This window comes from Diabrotica virgifera, chromosome 1 (assembly GCF_917563875.1).
Source record: "Diabrotica virgifera virgifera chromosome 1, PGI_DIABVI_V3a".
Taxonomy (NCBI): Eukaryota; Metazoa; Arthropoda; class Insecta; order Coleoptera; family Chrysomelidae; genus Diabrotica; species Diabrotica virgifera.
Genome location: NC_065443.1, coordinates 268589102 through 268613317, shown reverse-complemented (window position 1 = coordinate 268613317; position 24216 = coordinate 268589102). Strand labels below are relative to the sequence as shown.

Below are 24216 nucleotides of genomic sequence, written 5' to 3'. Positions count from 1 at the left end.
AGAGCGCTTGAAGACTCCAATCCTTTAGTTTTGACAGATGCAACTCTTACTCGGCCTTCCTTTCCGGGAAAGGCATCAATAACTCTTGCTAGATACCAGTAAAGAGGAGGAGTGTTGTCTTCAATCAACAAGACGAGATCGTTGGGCTCTAGGTTTTTATGAGGAAAAAACCATTTAGGGCGATTTTGGTGTCCGTTCAAGTAGTCGATTGACCATTTTTTCCAAAACATTTGTTGGAGTTTAGGGAGATGTTGCCATAAACTTGATCTATTTTCGGGAATGTGGATCACATCCCTTTCAGGAAATGACGTCAGAGATTGTCCAATCAAGAAATGTCCAGAGGTAAGATAGGTTAGATCAGAGGGATCATTTGAGAGGGAGCAAAATGGTCGAGAATTGAGCACAGCTCCCATTTTAGTGAGAACTGTGGTAAATTCTTCAAACGTGAGCTTAATATCACCCATGATTCTACGGATATGATGCTTTGCGCTCTTTATAGCGCTTTCCCAGATGCCACCATGATGAGGGGCTCGAGGAACTATAGTTTTCCAGCGAATATGCGATGATGCCAAAAATTTTTTTCCTTTAAAAACTTTTAAAGTTCAAACAACTGATTGCGAGCACCCAAAAAGTTCGTAGCGTTGTCACTGAATATAGTCTGAGGGAGGCCTCTACGACTAATAAAACGTTTTAGAGGGAGAAGAAACATCTCCGTAGAAAGGCCGTACACGACTTCAATGTGAACAGCTCGAGTCGATAGACAAACGAAAAGAGCAATATAAGATTTTATCAAAGGAGCCTTGCGGAGTTTGGAAGCCTTAATCTGAAAGGACCGCCAAAATCTAATCCGACATCAGCGAATACTCGAGAGGATTGCAAACGTTCCTTTGGTAAATCTGCCATAATCTGAATAGTGGGTTTGGCATTAAACCTAAAACAAACCATACATTGGTGTATGACCTTTTTGACTCACTTTTTGACCTTTTCCGTCCATTTAAAGGCCAATATTTAAGTCGAATTTGAGACAAAGTATTTTGAGGACCAGAGTGACAGTCTTATATTATGTTCTCTGTGAAGAATGAGGCGTACTACACGATTTTTTGAGGGAAGGGGGAGAGGATATTTTTGATCAAATCTAAAGTCTGAGTTACCAAGGCGACCTCCTACCAGCAGCATTTCATTTTCATGCCAAAATGGGTTTAAGCGTAAAAGAGACTTATTAGATAGATTTTTACCTTTCTTAAACTCAGAAATCTCAAGCGAGAAAGAAGAATACTGAAGCATCTATTAACAATCTTTAGTTCAGCGTTTTGAAGTTCGCTTACTTCAAGAGTATTCGATAACTTGCGAGAAGGCGATTTAGCATTATTGGCAAACCTGAATATAAATGCTAAAGTTCTTACAAACCTTGAAAATTTAGAAAACCTATCAGAAAGTGAGGGGAAAAAATCTAATTGATCATTTCGAACGTGAAGAGTTACTTTCCTTTCTTCAGGTAACTTGGAGGTCTGTATAAACCTTTGGATTGTATTTCAAAAAATCCAACCGAGATTGATTCAAAAATGGAGGACTATGAAACCACAAAGAAGATATAAGTATTTCAGAGAGTAGCATTCCTCGGGAGAGTATGTCGGCATGATTCTCTTTGGATCGTACGTTCCTTCAGTGAGCGTTAGGAGAATTATCTAAAATTTTTACAACCCTATTTGCTACAAATTGAGTCCAACGAGAGGGAGGCGACCGAAGCCAAGCGAGAACAATTTCTGAATCCGACCACATATTTATAGAGTCTAAGCGAGAGAGTTTTTCTTTAATAATATCAGCAATCCTTGCTGTGAGCTTACTACACAATAACGCACCCATGAGTTCCAATCTTGGGAGAGTCAAGGGTTTTACCGGAGCGAAACGACTCTTAGATGCTAAAAGTGAACAAGATATTTGTTTTGATTTATAAATCACACGTAGGTAGTGGCAAGCTCCATAAGCCTTTAAAATTGCATCCGAGAATGGGTGAATCTCAACACTAGTGATTTCTTGACTTAAAAACAGACACCGAGGTATACTTAAATCCTTAAAATGCGAGAGACTGCGAACAAAATTTAGCCACTCATGCAACGTATCTGCGTCTATGATATCGTTCCAATTAATTTTGGCAATCCAACTGTTTTTCATGATTAGTTTAGCGATAACTGTAACTGGGTAAATTAGGCCTTGAGGCTCAAATATTTGGGCAATCATTGACAGTAGTTATCTCTTGGTGTATGAGTCCTTTAGGGTAAAATTTGGGAGAGAGATTGAGAAGGTGTGAAGAATAGGATTCCAACATAAACCTAAAACTCTATTGGAGCCATTATCTGGAGCTATTACATAAGAAGTGTTCGAAGAGAGACAAGAGATATTTTTTAGAAACAAGTCTGAGTTAGAACATCATTTATGGAGAGAAATACAAGCGGTTCTAAGTAAACTAGTTATTTCCTTATGAGCCTTAAGGGGATGGGTACGTATTTTCGGCTGCCATGCTATTCAAGTGCGGATTCATTTTTTTCGAATCCTGAAAAAACTAATAAACATTTTTAAAAAATTTAAACGCAGAATGAAAGACTACGTTATTGCCGAGGGCCGAAAGTCCCTGAAAACTTCTATAGTGTTAATTTTAATAAGTTACATGGGTGAAAAACTAAGAGAAAATGTAGTGTGATTTTTAATTTCAAATATCTCATTCAGAAGAAACGTTTTATTTATTCTTTAGTCTTTTATTCTGCGTTTAAATTTTTTAAAACATTTATTAATTTTTTCAGGATTCGAAAAAAATGGACGCTATGTCCGTGGTGATATTTTCCGAACATCCGCTATTTTTGTCATACAACACACGAGGGCCGGTTGTTCGAAAGCTAATCAACAATGATCATTATCAAATATTTAATTACTGGCACCAACTGTCAATGTCAACTTTGTTTGGGTTTCTGAAAACATAATATGAAATTACTTAATTAATTATGTTAATAATTGTTATGTTAATTGATTAACTAATCCGTTAATTTTAATCAATTATGTTTTCAGCAACCCAATAAAAGTTGACATTGACAGTTTTGGTGACAGTAATTAAATATTTGATAGTGATCATTGTTGATCAGCGTTCGAACAACCGGCCCTTAGTCAGATACAATATGATGACAAGACGGTGACAGTTTTAAATATTTTAAATATTTGACATGGCATCGGGAATATGTTGAGTTGTTGATTAAATAATATTGATTATTTTTTAATGATTTTAATTTCCAATCGTATAGTAAGATATTTAATCACGTGTTTAATTCTGTCCAATCAGATTAAAATTATACTGAGAATTATCTACTATAGAAAATTACCGAAAGAATTTTTTTAAGTAGATTGTTTCTGTATAATGGCAACCAGTTTCCTAGTTTTGACAACTGTCATATTTAAGAAAATATCCATAATATACGTATTAAAAAATAATCTTACCAATATCACACGACAGTAAGAATAAATAAGAAAATAATGCTTCATTTTTACTCAAATTTGTTGTCATTGGGCAATAGCCGCTCGAGCCCTGCGGGCTCTCGTGTCTATTGCCAGACAACAAATTTTCGAAAAACTGTCGCATTATTTTCAATTTATTCTCACTCTCTTGTGATATTATACCCGATAATGCATTTGATAAATAATTGATTTGAGACGTAAACTTACTAAAAGGTTATTTATTGTTTATTAGGTATTTATGGAAAATCCAAGCAGAGAATCCATCAGGATTATATTCTGTGATCCAAGTACTTTGTTGTTAAAGATGTTCAAAATAATTGTAAGCGTTCCATGGTAACAATATATTATACAGTGCGTCCATAAAGTAACGCATAAATTCGTTATTTCATAAACCGGCGACTTCAAGAAAAATTCCGAAATTCATGTCGATTTTTATTTTTAAATTACAATTTTTTGGCATTTATATCATACTAGTGACGTCATCCATCTGGGCTTGATAACGTAATCGATGATTTTTTTAAATGAGAATAGGGGTCATATGATAGCTCATTTGAAAGGGTATTTAATTCTCTATTTATTAATATAAACAATAACATAATTATTGATACAGGTTGTCAAAAATAATTTTTTAATTAAATTAATTGAGACAAAAAGAAGAATGCATGTAATCTATTTAATTCAAAATTCGTTTTACTTTTGTCAGAAAACAGGAATACATGTTTATTTGATAAATAATAAATATTGCTTTTAGCTTAAATTCAATGTTACAGCTGCCACCCACCTGCCTCTTGGAAATTTAAAATTACGCTTAAGCGAAAATCAATGTTTATTTTTTAAATAAAACATTTTTATGTTTTCTGGCACTAATAAAATATATTTAGAATTAAACAAATTACATACATTTATCTTTTTGTACCAATTAATTTAATTTAAAAAAATATTTTTTGGACACCCTGTATAAATAATTATATTAATGTTTATATTATTGAATAGAGAATTACATACCCTTTCAAATGAGCTGTTACATGGTCCCTATCCTCATTTAAAAAAATCATCGATTACGTCATCACGCCCAGATGGATGACGTCACTAGTATGATATGTATGCCAAAAAATCGTAATTTAAAAATAAAAATAGGATTTTTCCTTAAAGCGTCCGGTTTACGAAATAATGAATTTATGCGTTACTTTATGGACGCACTGTACTTTTCCTCTTTTCTCGATTGAGTATTAGTTTTTGTTGTACATATAAATTATTAGAATCACTGAATACATAGTTAGTGAAAAAGTTATCACATTTATTAACTGAATTAATAATTTGCAATTATACAAATAACAGTTATCTAAGAACATTCAAAAGCCATATCTTTAAAGTTAATGATGACATTGTCAAGTAGAATGACATTCTAGTAATGTTAACATATCCATACCAGTGTGAATTTTACTACACGTAATTTCCCGTGTAAAGACAGGAAAAGTAGGGATAGCCTTAAAATATTTGCGAATTATGTACCGATGGCCTTAAGGAGAGTGTGTACATCATTAGCGCCATAAAGAATGTCATCAATGTAACAACTATTTTGAAGAGCATCACTGGCCAGAGTCAGTCAGAGCTCAGTCTGATGAGTTTGTGCCAGTTCCATTAAACAGCGAGTACTCTGAAAGCTGGCGCTTTTAGTTCCATACATGACGGTTTGCAATTCAAGACACTCAATGTCTTTTTCAGGGGAGTCACGCTAGAGAATGTTTAAAAGAGAGGTTTGAGCAGGATCTATTTTAACCTGTCTATACATTTTTGTATATCCGTTGTGAAAATGAAGGAATACAACCTAAACCGTAGCAAAATGTCAAAAAGTTCAGTTTGAAGAGTAGGACCATTGAGTAGAATGTCATTGAGCGAATAACCACTAGAGCTTTTCATCGAACCCTCAAAAACAACCCTAAGCTTTGTTCTTAAGGATTCTTCCTTAAACACACAATGATGCGGTAGAAAATATTTATTTTCTAACTTTCCGTTGGTTAGAGAGAGAGGCACTATTTTCGCATGTTCGAGAAGATATTCATTAATGAAAGACATACTGAGCATATGTACTTTCGCTTTTTAAGAGCCTATTTTCTAAATTCATAAATCTTTTAAGAGCCATTTTAAAAGATTCACCTAACATTTTGTTAGCATTTTTAGAGATAAGTGGAAGATTTACTTGAAAGCGACCTGTAGGTAACAAAAGACTGGTGTTGCTAAATATTTGTTCAGCCAATTCTTCATCGGGAGTTAGTTTACTAGTGAGGGGAACTTCTTCAATTTCGAAAAATTGTTGAATCAACTTATCCAATTTATTCTCTTCGGGTTCGGACTGAACAAAGAGAGAAGCATTTGACTGAGAGATAGCCAAATATGAATTACGGTGAAAAACATGAGGATTAAGTGTACCAAAAATAACATACCCTAAGTGAGTATTCTGAAGAATCGGAAGATTTTTTCTTAAGCGTATAAATCCACCAGTCAATAATTCACTATAGATATCACTAGCAAGAAGCAAATCAATTTTACCCGGAACAGAATACGAGGATCTGCGAGTATGAGATCATGTGGGACGTTTATGTTACTCCTATTTATAGTAGCTTTAGGAAGCCTACATGTTATACTATCGCGTACAGCGAAAGAAGTTTTGAAACTATCCTTTATATATATTATAAAGGAAAAATTCTAAATTTAATATTTCGTTTGAGAATGAGGTGTTTTCGGATATGGTTAATATCTGTAACTGTTTAAAATAAGGTATGACCTTTAATTTCTCAACCAAATCACAAAAAATAAAAGAATATTGGCTCCCATTATCTAGGAGCGATCTGGAATGCATGGGTCTGCCGTCTTTCAAATAAGCTGTTACTAAAGCGGTAGCCAACAATACATCAGTTTTAACTGATAAAGCGGAGAGAGACGTGGCTGCCTGAGAATCTGAAGAATTTTGCACATCTAAAGGAGGTCTGAATGAGCTAGTAGAAGCTTTATTTTGGCTTTGATTATTAAAAGAAGGCTGAGTAGATATGGGAGTGACAATACGAGAAGCACCTTGAGAGTTTTGGGACGTTCACGACCATTGCGTTCACGAGAGAGAGATTGCCTATTAATATTCCTAGAGCAAGAGACATTTTCAGAGGTATAATGGAGGAATGAGTGATGACGACTTCCACATGAAGTACATGAGCGAGTAGAGCTGCAATCTTAAGAGAAATGTTTACTACCCAAACAATTAAAACACAGTTTCTTACCTTTTATGGTCGAAGCGAAGATCGGTGGGATATGTGCATTTTATCAATGAAATTCGATATTTTTAAGATATTCCAGAAGCCACTACAGATAAAATGTTTTAACAACCTATTAATCATTCAAAATTACTCGACGGATATTAGTACAGTTAAAATAATTAAGACGATAACCGGACAATAATGATTTAATGAGTGAAATTTAGCTTTTTTACTTTAATGACCACAGAAAGCAAGCCCATTAGCAGAACCCAATTAAAAATTATTTTGCACATCATATTTGAAACATTATTTGGTTGAAAAATCTCATTTTTGTTGGCAAAAAAATATATTAATTTGTTTGGAATAAATTACAGTTGTGCTTATCATAAAAAGGATATTTTAATATCAACTTTCACACAGTGTTGCCAAACTGAATTTTGTTATTTTGGGTGTAAATTTTTTCCACGGATCTCCGAGGGTACAATACAAAATTAAATTTTTCCTGTAAATAGAGGCATTTAAAATCATTACACTGATAAACCTTATGAGCATTACTTCTTCAAAAAAATATAATTATTATCAGAGAAAGAGTGTGATGGTTGGTCAACTGATGAGAAGAAAGATGTTTTTGATTGAGTCCTGTTATTAACCTTTTTTTCATTGTCTGAAACATTTAATTTTTCCTGAATATCACACTTTTTCTCGAGAAAATTAAAAAACTGTGAAAGGGTAGGTAAGGTCTTTGTCCCAATATCATATTCAAAGCCCCTGTGTGTAGCAAAATCTAATTTTTTTAAAAATATTTCGATTAATAGTAAATCCTCATGCTTAATTGGTACAGATATATTTTTCAAAGCGAGCAGCGTCTGCTTAGCTAGAGTTAAAAATTTGCGTAATGCCTTTGAATTACTTTTAGCTAGAGATGGAGCCTTTAACAATTTTTGAGTGTGTAAGCTAATCACCCGCGATTTGTTTTCGTTGCGATTTTTAAGTTTCTATAGCTATATCGAAATTTTCTTCGACAACTTCGATGTTGTCTATCAACTGGAGGGGTTCATTTCGCAGGAACGATTTGAGTTAAATAAATCGTTGCACATGATCGAGTTCTTCATTATTCACTATTAGCGTCTCAAAGAGCTGGTAGAACGAGTTCCACTCAGAGAAGTTCCCCGAGTACGTTTTCATGGTGATCTCGGGAAGCCTAACCTTAGCAGTGGCTACAGTTGGCTGAGTGCTATTTGATCTGAGAGAGGGGGGTCCAACAATAACTCGTCCATCTTACGCTGTAGGCCCGTGAGAATAGAGAAATATTTTTCTCCGTTATCACCCTGTCTTCTGCTTTAGTACCGGCTTCATTATTCTCGTCTATTTGATCCATTACTTCTTCTTAATTTACAAAACAGGTTATTAGTTCTGTTTGCCGAAATTGATACTGTAGCGCATCAGTTTCCGTACTAGCCTTTTGTAGCAGCCAGCTTTCAATCCTTGTAATTTTAGCCTTCAAAGGCGCCCTCTTCTTCTTGAGGTCTTCCATTTTTATCCCGAATTCGATTGAGCACACACGGCGAGAGAGTCTATCGATACGCGGCAAAGCCTAAATTACACCGGAGAGTTTTGTTTGGCAATTATCAAACACGGCGAGAGAATAAGAGCCATAAGTTACACAGAGAGATACATCATCCACGTTAATGTCTACAAAAGTGTTTTTTGGCCGTAAAATGTCTTTGAGCAGAGCGGTTTACCTTGGATCAGCGACAAAAGTTTAAAAAATGGAAAAATCTCACCCAAAATAGTCCAGTGGATACAGCGACAGTCGGCAGGTACTAACCACAGACAATAACTTCACTTCCTCTTATTTAGAGTTTATCGCGAACTAACAAGTCATGTAATATAGGTATTACACACAAAAATGTCCGTATAAGCGGCACAACAAACGCGAAAACCAAACCAAAATCCGGGTCGATTTAGACCACAACAAAGAGTTTAACAAATGCACGGAATTAACGATTAATGGTCTTAGAAGCGAAAGAGAGAGATGGAGAATCTTTATTATACATATTAGGTACCACCTTAAAATTTTTAACATTTAGCGTGCGAGGTAATTATTGGAAGCGGGAGAACAAGAGAGCAACACACGAATTGGTCGCCTTGGACCCTTTATATTCCTTTTTTTAAGGTCTTCTACTAAAGCCTCTCTCCATCGCTTTCGTGGTCTTCCTCTCTTTCTTTTATAATTTGGTACTCTACATGCTATTTTCTTAACCACTCTGTCATCGTTTATTCTTTCTATATGGCCCAGCCACTGCAACCTTCTTGATTTTATTAAGCTATCTATTTGTGGTTCTTTGTAAATATTATAAACTTCCTCATTTGTCTTTCTTATATACCCTTCCTGTGTTCTCGTCCCTCCTAATATTCTTCTGAGTATTTCCCTTTCCCATCTTCTTACTGTTTCTTTTGTTGTTTGGTTGAGTATCCATGTCTCACATCCGTATGTCGCTGTTGGTTTTATTATAGTTTTGTAAATCCTGAATTTCGTATTCCATGACAGCTGTATTTATCTTAGTAAATAATTCATAGCTCCCGCAGATCGATTGGCTTTACTTAATATGGCATCAATTTCTTTCATTTCTTCACACTTGTTTGTTATCCTTGCTACTAGATATACAAATTCGTCAGTTTTCTCAAACTGAAACTCTCCTAATTGTGTGCTTACATTGAACTTTGTCCCATCTCGCCTTTCTCTTCCGACTTTCATAACCTTGATTTTTTATTTATTTGTAGACCCAGCTTATACGCTTCATTTACTAATCTTTTTGTTACCTCTTTCAGTATTTTTTTACTCGTCACTACAATTGCCACATCATCTGTATATCCCACTAATTGATGGCTCTTGTGCAATATGTGTCCATTTCTATTATTTACGTTGTTATTTCTAATGAATCATTAGAAACGCGACATGAATAACTGAATAAAAAAGTCTCCTAACTTGAGACTTTTTCTTTTAAGACAAGTCTCAAGTCATGAGAGTGGTAATATATTTTTTTTTAGTGGTGGGCTTAAGGACTAATAGTGATTGTATTTTGATTCGTCATTGAGTCATTTGCCTCTTCTATTTTCTGCGCTTATATTTCTTCAAAGCTGGACCGCCAAACCGCCAAGGAAACAGAGAAAGGTGAAAAAAAGATCAAAATACGTCTCAGATATATTGGCCTCTAATGAGGAAAAGAGAGCAAGATATGAAACGAATATTGAGAACATAATTGAACAATGTAATCAAGTAAATGAAAATCAGGTCATAAATATCGAAAATAAATGGAGGGTTTTAAAAGAAGCAGTGATAACAGTTGCAAAAGAAGTAGTGGAGGAAAGCAAAGAACCTAGCCAAAAAAATGGTATGACAAAGATTGCCAAAGACTAATGGAAAAAAAACCAAGCTAGGCTTAAAATGCTGAACAACAGTACGGAAGAAACCAAAGAGGAATATACTACAAGAAGACGACAATTAAAAAGTCATCTACGATTTAAAAAGAGGAAACACAATAAAGAAAAAATTGAAAGGCTAGAAGAACATCAACAAAAACATGAAATAAAACTATTCTATAAGGAAATAAATCTTGAAAAGAAAAGGGGTCCAGCCAAGACCAAAATTATGCAAAGACAAAAATGGGGACTTAATAGCAGATGAAAAAGGAGTGCTAAAACGGTGGAGAGAACATTTTAAAGAACTGTTGAATAAACAAAATCAACGTTACGAAATAGAAGAGCTAAGATTAGTAGGAGAGGCTGAAGTAGACCAATATGCAACAACGGACGCAGAAATAAAAGACGTAATAAAAAAATGAAAAATAACAAGGCCCCAGGATGCGATACAATAACTGTAGAAATGTTAAAATACGCAGGACATAGAATACAGAGTGAAATATCAAAGTTGATACTAGAAATATGGACCACAGAAATAATGCCGGAACAATGGAAAATTGCAGTGATATGCCCTATACATAAGAAGGAAGATAAGTTAGATTGCAATAATCACCAGGGAATATCACTACTAGACGTAGGATGCAAAATATTGAAAGGAAGACTAAATTATATAATGGAACAAACAACAGGGGATTATCAAGGAGGATTCAGAAAAGGCAGGTCAACTGTAGACCAAATATTTACAGTATGGCAAACGCTGAAAAAATTCTAAGAGCGGAATACCGAACTACATCATCTATTTGTAGATTAAAAACAAGCGTATGACTCAATAATTAGAAAGGAATTATATAGCGTAATGCAAGAGTTAAATGTGCCAAAAAAACTAATCAGATTAGTAAAACTATGCCTAACCAACACCAAAGCAAAAGTAAGGATCCAAAATCAACTGTTCTATGAATTTAACATTAATGAAGGTCAAACACACGGGGATGCACTGTCAACAACACTTTTTAACCTTGCGTTGGAACAAGTAAACAGGAAAACTCCTATAGATAGGGATGGTATAATATTTACAAAGCTCAATCAGGTCGTTACCTACGCAGATGATATGGACATAATCAGCTGGACATTAAAAGACCTAGAAAAAAATTGTACATATTTTAAAGAAGCGGCACAGACTATGGGTCTAGAAGTTAATGTCTCAAAGACAAAGTACATGACAACAACTAGGGAAAAAGTACAAACGAAAGGCAACAGATCTCTGAGCGAGCAAATATTTGAAAGAGTAGACCGTTTCAAATATTAAGGATCAACAATAACAGAAGAAAATAAAAACAGTAATGAGGTAACAGCAAGAATTTCACTTGGGAACAAATGCTTCTACAGCCTACAAAATATCATAAAATCAAAAACAGTATATATTAATTCAAAAGTAAAAATATACACAACAGTAATGAGACCTGTAGTTGTAGTAATGTATGCATCAGAAACATGGACCTTGACTAGTGAACAAGAGGAACAACTTCTTAGATGGGAAAGAAAAATCTTAAGGAAAATATATGAACTTATACAGGAGAATGGAGAATGGCGTATAAGAATGAACCACGAAATAAATAGAATGTTTAACAGACCGACTATTATAAAAAAAATACGAAGTAAACGATTGAGTTGGTTAGGACACGTAGAAAGGATGGATGATAAGAGAAATACAAAAAAATTACTTAGAAAGAATTAAATGGGAAGAGATCGAGAGGTAAGCCTAGAAAGGGATGGATTGATGGTATTAATCAGGATTTGAAAGACCTAGGAATACGAGAATGGGAAAAACAAGCAAAGGAAAGAAAAACATGGGCAGCTATAGTCAAACAAGCAAAACACACATAACACCGAAAAGACCTCCTCAAAAAAGAAACAAGAAAGTAATATTTTAGATAAATATCGTTTAGAACTTTTGAGGAGTTATGCGTGTGGCTGGCCTCCACACCATGTAAAACTTTAGAGCCTAGAAACCCCAACGGGCGACCATACCTCTCCATGGGCTATCAGCGGTCACCGATGATGATGATACTTCTTCAAAAAGCAATAGAAACGTCGAATTAAAAATAATTTAATATAATTCGAGACCTAGGGCACTTAAAAAGACAGCATGGGTCAGTTTCCCAGAAACCCTTTAGTTTCAGTTCATTAAAGATTATGTAAATTAGCAAGTTACCGTTCTAGAAAAATATGAAGAAAGACATTAATTCTACGTGCCTACTGTCAGGTAATTTTAAGTAGGCGTAGGTAAAACAGATGTTATAATACTTGTCGTATACCGAATTGTTCGAACCAGTAAAAAGTACCCACACAAGAGCTAACTGTTGTTTTTTACTACTTATTTGTAACCCATTTCACACGATTCGTTTATTGGAAGTAGACAATGGTCGAGAATTATTTTATATAATGAAAGTTTTTATACAAAATGCCGTTTCATTGAAACTAATTGTTATTAGTATCTGGAATGAAATCGGTTGCTTTATCGGGCAATCTGTAGATGATCTCTAAACGTGTGAGTTTTTGTTATGTATATTTATTTAATTCTCAGAATAGATTAAAACGAGGTATGAGTTTCCAAATGTAAATATATATGGCAGAGAAAATTCACTAAACAAATTTGTCTTTTGAAGTAATTTAATGGTTTTTTTAACGGATTAAGCTGTGTAACGTATGGAAGTGGAGCCCAAGCGGAGATTTTTGTACTTACTCGAGCGCGTCAGATTATCACATAGAGAGAAACCTGGTACCCTGTAAATGTACCTCTACCATATATTGGCTCTTAATACATGGGAGTTCTTAAGGGGGGTCCGAAAAAAAATATATCCTTAGAGAAACTCGAAATCGTCAGATTCAGAGTTATAGTACGGGATCCGAATAGAGGTCGACCTGTACCCATCGGCTTGCCGGACGAAACATTTTTTTTATCAAATTTCATATATAGACAAATATTTCTAGCAAGGGTTGCCTATCAAAATCGTGTCATAGCTATCCTTAAGGCGAGGCGAAGGGGTTGAAATCAATATCCTAAACACATTTTTTTTTTTTTTAAGTATGGTAGAATTATTTTATTTTTAAATTAAATATTCATATTCAGTACAATTCATAGATTACTCAAGAAAAAATTAAAGGAAAAATACTGAAAAATAAGCCAACGGTGGCAAATTTTTAAAAGACACCTCAAAATGTAACGAATTTTGCGGTGGATATCAAAACTCATCATTGGATCATGGTATACAAAAAAATTCAAAAAGATTATAGCTTATGGGTTTCTCGAGATGACGCTGTTGAGTTTTTTAGTTTTATCTAATTTTGAATTTTTGATATCACTCAGAATTCTAAACAAAGATTTTTTTGCAAAAAGGGGTAAAAATCAAGATATTTATTATTGTTAAACAAAAAATAAGCATAAAACAAAAAATATCTCGACGGCGTTACCTCAAGGAATGTCTAATGCAAACATATACTAAACTCCAGGTGAGCTGGTCAAGTAGTTTTTGAGTTACGATGTCACAGCCTGAAAAAAGCAGTTTTGAAAAAAACGCGTTTAAAGTATTGTCAATTTTTATTTTCTATTTCTTTTTTGTCTGTCAAATGGTAAAGTACCGGAATATGTTTTTAAATCGCGGAGTAATTTACAACAGAAAATAAGAACAGCTGTTGACCGTTTCTCACTACGCTCAAACACCCTGACACGAACTTGCTGCAAAGCGAGTCAAAGGTAGGGAGGTAGGGAGATAGTGTTGAATAGCCCTACCTTCCACTCGATTTGCAGCAGGTTCGCGCCAGCACGCTGGAACGTATTGAACAACGGTCAACAGCTGTTCTCATTTTCTTTTGTAAATTACTCCGCGATTCAAAAAGATATTCCGGTGTGCATCATTTTACGATTTGAAACACAAAAAAGAAATTGAAAATAAGTTGACAATACTTTTGGCCATTATGAAGCGAGTATGAGGGATACGAAAGGAGCCGCCTAGCGGCGAGTTTCGTATAGAGTACGAGTTTCATAACGATAATTAAATGCAAGTTGTATACACGTTTTTTTCTATGATCGTTCACAACAAAAAATATATTAAAATTTATTAATTTTGTAACGCAAATAAATTAAGTAGTTTGTCAGCACCCCGATTTTTGACCCTTCGCTTCGTTATCGAACGTATTCGCTTCGTATTTGTACAGTGTACAGATAGCGAATAATCGATAACGAAGCAAAGGGTCAAAAATCGAGGTCCAGTTTGTTTAGAGTTTTTTAATCGACTTTTTAGAGGCATAATTATTTCTCTAGCGCATTTAAACTCATATAAATAAAAAAATATATATAATATTTATATAATAATAATTAACATAAAATATGAATTTTAATTATCTCATCTTTTATTCATTTATTAAAAAAATTAAAAAAGATACGTAACAAACAGACGGGTTTCGAACTCAAAACCTCTCGATCTCCAATCTACCACTCTGCCACTGAGCTACCACGTATCGATTCGTTAACTTACTTTAAAATGGCATTTAAATGTCATTGCATTACTCACATTTTAAAATAATTTGAAATTAAAAAAAATCGATTTATTCATATAATAGCATTGTAGTTAGTTCTGAGCTATTCTGAAAATTTCAGGTTTAGAAACATAGAACTAAGTTTAAAATGGATTATAAAATTTGTGGAGAAAGTGACAAAGACCAAGCGAAGTATATAAAAACGTTTTAAAAAAATTGGCATTTAAAGTAATACTAAATAAACAAACAAAGCTTACTTTTCTTCCGAAGACAATCCATCGTCCTTTCTTTCCAAATGATTAACATAATGCGATAAATCTGCATGAATATCACCAGCACCCTCGGGCTGCAATTGGCAATGGTCCAGACATCCATGCCTACATATCTCCACCTTGCATTTAATGTGAACACTAAGAGCATCAGGAAACTTAAACGCATGGAAGAATGCATACGTAATAACCGACGCTCGTTCGTCGGCACCTCGAGCCTTCAGGAACCTGCTGATCATTTTCGGCCTCAGAACGCAACCAAATTCGTCCGATAATTGAATCACGTGGCCAGTACCGTCGGAAGCTACACAGGATTTCACTCTCATGTCGAATTCTCCTGCAAAAAAAAATTGTATGTCAAACTCTAAAAATCACATTTACTTAAACGGCAAACTATTGCTCAATATCCTTTCAACTTAGTTCAGGCTACCTCTATTAGGCACCAAACTCAGTACGCAAGTTTAATCTTAAGAAAAATATATTCAGATAAATAACAAACATATTATTAACTTCTATATAATACATTCTAACATGTAGTATAAAGTATAAAACAATCCTAGCAAAAAATAATCGATGGAGATGCTCCGGAACGAACTGTGTTTCTCTCTTGGCTTATGGCGTTTTATATTTTTGATGGTGTTCTATCTCCAGCGCTCATCGACAGTAGTGGTGGACCGCTGGTGGGAAACTAGTCGTTCGGAGCGAGGGAGCACGGTTTTATTCTGAAACTAATTAGGTTTAGCTTCTATGTTTAACAGTTGCATACGCTATTTTGTTTATATGAACAACTACCATTAAATCTAAAACTACGGTCACTAAAGTCGAAGGGCAGGGAACTTTTTAAAAAAATGCGAACGCCTAAAGGCCAGTAAGTAAAGAAATCTCCCAAGCTAAAAGGTGAGGAACCGCAAAGTCTGTCAGAGTATCAGAGTTGGAAGACTTTGATCTCATAACGGACGAAAAGGTTAAGACATCAAAGCACTCTGGCATCTATAAAGCCAAAATCAGCAAGCTGGTGAAACCAAGCGAAAATTACATACAGGCCAAAGGGGCTGTAATACGTTTTATCAAGATCACTGAAAGGGCAAAAGAGATACTTTCAAAGCCAGTAGAGGCTACTACAGAACAAAAATAAACTCAAAATATCAAAGATCCAAAAATGCCAAGGTTAGACGCAAGCACTCCAACCTAAAGCCAATGCAAAGAGAAAAGGACAAAAACCTTCAGGCAAGTGGGTTTTATGGACCTTCTCAACGGATTTTGTGTTCTAATGTTACCCTTTTTCGGTGTAGGAAAGTTAACTTTCTGAAGACAAAAACATTGGAGGAAAAGATAATAGCAACTTGCTCCGTTAAACAGCGGAAAGAAATCCCTGGAATGGTGAAGTATTTTATCAGTACAAAAAAGGCTAAACATTTTATTACATAACCTTCACCAAAATTTGCGACATACCTAATAACAGGCAAAGACAGGAAAATAGTCAAAGCCATAGTAGTCTGCTTTTTCAGTATGACAGCCTGGCAAATGTGCGGTTCTTTGCATTAGGCGAAGAAAAACTACCGGCAAAGAGCGACATTAAACATTTAGCCCCAAGTTATTATACCTTCTAAAAATGGTCAGGCTAGAGAAAGTACTCTAGGTCTAGTAGATTACAATAAATTTGAAAAAGCCGCTGTGGAATAGTTCAAAATTAAAGCCACCTTGTTGAATCCCACTATCTAGTTTCACATAATACATGGACTGATCCCTTTTAGAAGGCTTCTTCTTTAGGTACCGTCTATTCTAAGGAGGTTGGTAATCAACACAGCTATTTTCACTTTTTAGATTGCAGCTCTAAACAAGTCAAAGGAACTGCAATTATACCACTTTCTCAGACTTCGTTTTCCCTTCATGATGGTTTGTAGCAACACATATTTAACCCCTTTCATAACGTGGCCGAGATATTGTAACTTTTTATCTTAATCGTATTCATGATTTCCTTTTCCTTTTTCATCTTTCTGGGGACCTCAACATTTATTATTCGGTTTACCCAACTTATTTTTAATATTCTTTGGTAGGTCCACATATCGAATGCTTCAAGTCGATCGCTTGCTTCTTTCTTTAAGGTCCAGGCCTCCACCCCATACAACAGCTTAGAAGGTTTACAAATACTAAAAAACTTTAATATACGGCATACGTTTTGCGTTATAATAGAAATTAAGTAGATTTACATAGTGTACGGGAATGATCATAGCTCGAGGCCAAAACTAATTTCTTCTTTTTCTTCTTCTTCTTCAGCCTGTTTGCATCCACTCCTGGACAAAGGCCTCCCCATGAGTTCTTCACTCATATCTGTTTTGTGCTATTTGGTGCCAGTTTCTTCCCAGTTTTGTTTGATGTCGTCTGATCATCGTTTGCTGTCGGCTGAGCAACTCTCAGCTGAACTTACAACTAAGAATCAAGTTCCTAAAATGTTATGTGTATCCTGTATTACTATATGGATGTGAAACCTGGATCATGAAGGTTATCATGATGAACAAATTAGAAGCCTTTGAGATGTGGTCATATCGTAGAATGCTCAGAATATCTTGGGTTCAATGCATTTCTAACAGAGAAGTCTTAAACAGAGTAGGTCAAGGCGAAGGTGACTTAATGAAGATGATAAAAAAGAGAAAACTTGAATATCTAGGGCATATAATGAGAGGTAGCAGGTACAGGATGCTGCAGTTAATACTCAATGGAAAGATCGACGGAAAAAGAGGAATTGGTCGAAAGAAATATTCATGGCTCCGAAACCTTCGTCAATGGACTGGCTTATCAGCAGATCAATTGTTACATGCCGCACAAGATCGAGAACGATATCGGCAAATTGTTATGGAAGCTACTCACGCCTAAAAATTTGGGCACGGTACTTAAAGAAGAAGATCATCGTTTTTGTGATCTTCCTCTACTACGACTGTGTTTGCGTGGTTTCCAATGTACAATGTTTCTCGTCTAACTTTCGATGTTTTGTCGTTCCACGTGTCCTATCCAGTTATATTTCATTTGCGCAATTCCTCCGGTTAAATCTTCCACCTTCGTCCTGCTTCGCACGTCCTTGTTTCGTATATGTTCTCTCAGAGATACTCCCAACAGAGCTCGTTCGATGGTCTTCTGTGTTGTTCTTAATCTATTGGCTACAACTCTGTAAATGTCACGGTCTCCATTCCAAAAGTCATAACTGGTAGAGTACAACGAATAAAAACTCTATTCTTTAGATCTATTGGTATCTTTTTGGTTTTCAAGAGATGACTGGGTCTTCCCAGTAGCGTAGCGTAGTGGGGGCGGCAGGAGCGGCCCGCCCCGGGCGGCACTTGTTAGAGGGCGGCAAAATTTAACAATAAATAATAAAAATATTTTTAAACATTTGAACCATTTTATATTTTTATCGCCACTACAAATTCGGACCGATTGAAAGGAGCACGGAATTTTTCATTACTTATTTTGTGGCGAATTCGGGGAATTTCTTTGCTTTGAGTGATATATTTTGTAGCGACTGGCAACAACGTCTATATTACTTGTGGGAATTCCCCGTTTATGACTAACAATCAGCACAACTTTTTTCGGCACTTTAGAACGTTGCTATTCTTTTTTTCCCTCATCGACACATCGTTGGGAAGTTCTGATAGCAGCTACAGGCAAAAGAAGGATTCCAGACACGCGGTGGAGTGCAAGAGGCAATGCCGTAAATGTGACATGGCATCATTACAAAGACATTCTCGTCACTTTGGAAAAACTGACAGAGGCAGGTAAAAGCTTAAATACTAGGACAGATGCAGGTGCTTTACTGGTTTCGATGCAGTCATTTTCTTTTCTTTGTTTTTTGGGCATGTGGCAACCGGTGCTACATGAAGTGAATGATGCACAAAAATATTTACAAACAAGGGGACTTGACATATAAGATTGTGCGCTCATAAGATTCTGACAGAGAAAAGAGAGGAATGGGCAAATGGCGCTGTAGGTTATGCAAAAATATGTGTGAAGAACTTGGAATTTCCATAAAACCTCGGAGGCGCATAACAAGAAAGCATATTTTTGATGACGGAACTAGGGGTGCTAACTTGTCTTGTGAAAATGAGTTGAGACGAAAGCTGTTTTCTTCGTTGGATAGAGTTATTGTAGAAATTCGTAAGCGTTTTCAACAGCTACAGAATTTAACGGATAAGTCTGTTTATCTAACGTCGGCTATATTATTAGATCCAGACAACACTGAATGTAGAAATGTAGAATGTAGACTACGCATCTGACGAAATTGACGAACAGGGTTTCAAGCTATAAAAACTTCGACTGCGGACTTTCGTTGCTGCTACAGGCAACGAAATTGATTAATGCAGACTCACTTGAATTATTTAAATTTATTGTTAAATCCAAACTGGAAGATACTCTGCCCAATATTTTAATAATATTCCGAATATTTTTCACAGTTACTATAAGCAATGTCAGCTGTAAGAGGCAATCAAAATTGAAATTGATTAAAAAATATTTAACATCGACAATGAGTACTCTAAGACTAAATAATTTGGCTATTTTGTCTATTGAGCAAGAGGTTTTGTGATGCAATAGACATTGACGGTACAATAAAAGACTTTGCTCTTAAAAACAGTAGACGTATAAATTTTTAATTGAAGACGGAAATTTTGTTTTTAATTCTAACACATACTCATATTACTTTTCAATAAAGATAAAAATATAACATTATAGTATCGTTCTAGTTCTAATTAAAAATTGATTTTATTTAGTTTTGTCGATCGTCAAGGTGTACCTAATCTTAAGTGATAGGTACCTAAGCTATATCAATGTATTTAATTGGTTAAAGTAAAATAATTTTTGTATTAATAAACGTGATTGTAAAACTAATATAAACTTTTTATTTAAAATCCAACCTGTCTAATGCAAAATAATGATGACTTTTCTCGCCGAAAAGTTCTCTATAATTAATGTATGTAATGTATAGTATACAATAAATTAAAATACCTAAATAAGAGGGCGGCAAAATTGTCTTCCGCCCCGGGAGGCCGACACTCACGCTACGCCACTGGGTCTTCCTACTGCTACCCAAGTCATTCGGATTCTTCTAGTCATTTCTGCCTCTGACTATGTTTGCCTAGTTTAATCGAGTGGCCTAATACTCTTCGAAATTATCTATCTCACTTCCATCTAAGTTGATTGAGATATGGTTTGTCATCACTTTGGTATTATTTAAATTCATTTTTAAACCTTTTTTAAAGCTTGTTAAATAATACTAATTTACTATATTATAGTGTAGGAAACAGAGGTTGAACTTCACAAAATGGACACAAGTCTGGTTTTATTTTTTTTCTGTTATACCAAAGGGTGCTTATTATGAGACACACTTAAAAAATTTCGCCCTGGAACCCCCCATTTCATCCCTTTAAAGGGGATAATTTGTGATTTTTGCGAAATGTAGCCCTTCCTGTATATTTTGCAAAAAATTTCCTTAATAGAAATATGAAGAGGACTGTATTTCCTACTATTTATTTTCTGACAGCATATGTCCATCACCAACGGTTTAGCGGGGGTGGCGCCTTAAAGTTGACAAGTTTTTAAAAAAGATATTTAAAAAAAATATTTTTGCCTAATTGTAATGGGAATCAAGATTTGCAATTTATCACAAATAAGTGGCTGATTTTTGGTATACGTTTTATTTAAGCACAATGGCCCATTTTCGAATTACAGGGTGTTACAGTTTAAAAAAACACCATTTTATACCATCTGAACCGCTTATGCTAGAGTAAAAAAACTTTCAGCGATTACCTATGTATAAGTATTATTTACAAATTTGTCAAATGCACCCCCACATTTTTACCGAAACCACCCCAAAAAAGGAGAATTAATAAAGAACATAATCAAAAATTGATTTTGAGCCACCACCTTGGCAATAGGGTGCAAATAAAGTAAAATATGCACAGGTCGAAATGTATAGCAGACAGTGTGTTCTTTTATTTTTCATAAATACGTTATCAATAAAATGAATAGGTGACCAAGAAAAACCAACAAAACCTAGAGCCCGCCAAAGCATTTCTAAGGTTTACGGCGCCACTGTGCCGTAACGGTTGCGTAAACGAAAAAAATGCATCGGACCTTATTTGTAGAGAAAATAGTGGTCTTTAATTATTTTTGTTTTGTTCCAAAAAAATGCATAGGTAATGAGAAAATAGTAAAAACATGCTCTCCAAGGGATAGGGGTAGTTTCCGCAGGGATGTTGCAATAACCATATATATTCATGAAAACCCCTATTGATATAGCATACGCTCATATGGGTCAAAAAGCAAAAAAAAAATTTTTTTTCAACCCCTCATTTTATTTTATTTTTTTGGCTACAGGGATTGCACCAAGAAATCGCTTTTGGTCCATGCATGGATAATAAGAACGTGCACAAAATGATATATGAAGGATTTTAATAAAAGGCATGGTAAAAGGCAAAATATTTTTGCCTAATTGTAATGGGAATCAAGATTTGCAATTTATCACAAATAAGTGGCTGATTTTTGGTATACGTTTCATTTTAGCACAATGGCCCATTTTCGACTTACAGGGTGTTACAATTTAAAAAACCCCTTTTTATACCATCTGAACCGCTTATGCTAGAGTAAAAAAACTTTCAGCGATTACCTATGTATAAGTATTATTTACAAATTTGTCAAATGCACCCCCACATTTTTACCGGAACCACCCCAAAAAAAGGAGAATTAATAAAGAAAATAATCAAAAATTGATTTTGAGCCACCACCTTGGCAATAGGGTGCAAATAAAGTAAAATATGCACAGGTCGAAATGTATAGCAGACAGTGTGTTCTTTTATTTTTCATAAATACGTTATCAATAAAATGAATAGGTGGCCAAGAAAAACCAACAAAACCTAGAGCCCGCCAAAGCATTTCTAAGGTTTACGGCGCCACTGTGCCGTAACGGTTGCGTAAATGAAAAAAATGCATCGGACCTTATTTGTAGAGAAAATAGTGGTCTTTAATTATTTTTGTTTTGTTTCAAAAAAATGCATAGCTAATGAGAAAATAGTAAAAACATGCTCTCCAAGGGATAGGGGTAGTTTCCCTATATGAAAAACCCTATTGATATAGCATACGCCCATATGGGTCAAAAAGCAAAAAAAAAAATTTTTCAACCCCCCATTTTATTTTATTTTTTTGGCTACAGGGATTGCACCAAGAAATCGCTTTTGGTCCATGCATGGATAATAAGAACGTGCACAAAATGATATATGAAGGATTTTAATAAAAGGCATGGTGTGCGAAGGATTCCAAGAAAATCAATTTCTTTATTAATTCTCCTTTTTCTTGGGCTGGTTCCGGGAAATCATTATACAAAGTAAACAACACCCGCACATGGGTAATCGCTGAAAGTTTTTTTTACTCTAGTATAGGCGGTTCAGATGATATAAAAAAGGGGTTTTTAAAATGTAACACCCTGTAATTAAAAATTTGGCAATTGCCCTTAAACAAAACCTATACCAAAAAATCAGCCACTAATTTGTGATTAATTGCCGCAGGGTTTCTTCTTTATTTCCATTACTGTTAGAAAAAAATAAATTTTTTTTAAACCTCATTTTTTTAAATTTGGGCGCAACCCCCTCTAAACGGTGAGTGATAGACATATGTTGTGGGAAAATAAATAGTAGGAAATATAGTCCTCTTCATATTTCTATTAAGGTGATACAGTAGCGATCAACAGGTAGCCAAAAGCCAAAACGCGTTCCAAGATTGCGGCTGTAATTTTGAATATTTTTTCGAGATATTTGGCACACGTATTCGTAATATAATAAAGAATGGCGGTACAGAGCCCAATTTGAAAAATATACTAATATGCGGAAATTACTCTGTAATTAAATACAATATTAAAAAAACGAGCCTGTACCGCCATTAAGAAGAACAAAAAAATACACTTTCTTCAAATAAACTTTTTTATCCGATGCCTAGATATTGTGTCATTTTGGAACTACTAAAATTTTTTATTTCATTAGTAGTTCCAAAATGACACAAAATCTAGGCATCGGATGAAAAAGTTTATTTGAAGAAATTGTACTTTTTTGTTCTTCTTAATGGTGGTAGAGGCTCATTTTTTAATATTGTACTTACAGAGTAATTTCCACATATTAATATATTTTTCAAGTTGGGCTCTGTACCGCCATTATTTATTATATTACGAATACGTGTGCCAAATATCTCGAAAAAATATTCAAAATTACAGCCGCAATCTTGGAACGCGTTTTCGCTACCTGTTGATCGCTACTGTTTCCTCTTAAGAAAATTTTTTGCAAAACGTACAGGAAAGGCTACGTTTCGCAAAAACCACAAATTACCCCCTTTAAAGGCATGAAAAGAGGGTTCCGGGGCAAAACTGTTTAAGAAAAAGCTAGTCTCATAATAAGCACCCCATGATATACCAGAAAAAAAACCGCACTTGTGTCCATTTTGCAAGGTTCAACCTCTGTTTCCTACACTATTAGTATTTTTTTGTGATATTCCTTATGTTATACAGAGTGAGCTTTATGTATGAAAACACTCAATTATCTCGGAAACAGCATTCACGATTTTTATAAATTTTGGTGAGTAAAGGTTTTCTGAGTCGGCCGATATTATAGTGGCAATTACATTGTTGTCAGATTTTCCGTTTTTTCTGGAAATCTAATGAACTTTCTTATTTCAAATAAAACACCCTCTATATTTTTTGCGTTTTGAAGTCCTAAAGAAATAGTGATTATTTTTTATGTTATATTCCCTATACCTAAATGCCACAATTTTGTAGTTATTGCTACATTTGTTAAAAAAAAATTAAACCAATTATAAAAATCAATTTTTTCGACATGGTAAATATTATTTGAGGTTTTTTGGATCAATGGGAACAGAAAAGATCTTTTGAAATTTTTCTATAAAATTAATCGTTTCCGAGTTCTAAACAATTTAAAACTGAAAAAAATCGAATAATGACCATTTTCAAGATTCAAAAACACAAATAACGATTATTAGTTTTGAAACTGCGTAGTAAAGCCTTATTTTATCAGATACCGATAAGTAATTTGAACTTGTTTTATATTAAAATATTTTTTTTTAGTTGTAAATACAGCCCGATCGCCCGTCCTCTCATATGCGCTTTATTAATTAAAAAGCGATGTTTTAGAATAAAACGTGACAAAAACTCTTATGGCGAGCTCCTAGAAAAAGGGTTGAGCTTGAATTTATGT

The 24216-nt window shown here is 34.7% G+C and overlaps 1 protein-coding gene across 3 annotated transcripts in view; it reads right to left on the bottom strand.

Annotated features, from left to right (window-relative positions):
- The window catches only part of LOC126884417 (uncharacterized), a 592334-nt gene that overhangs the window by 132224 nt on the left and 435894 nt on the right, over window positions 1-24216 (bottom strand). For all 3 annotated transcript variants that reach the window (XM_050650324.1, XM_050650330.1, XM_050650336.1), the window contains exon 5: window positions 14966-15314. In XM_050650324.1, the coding sequence (XP_050506281.1) occupies window positions 14966-15314 (349 nt within the window). The remainder of the gene's footprint in view (window positions 1-14965; window positions 15315-24216) is intronic.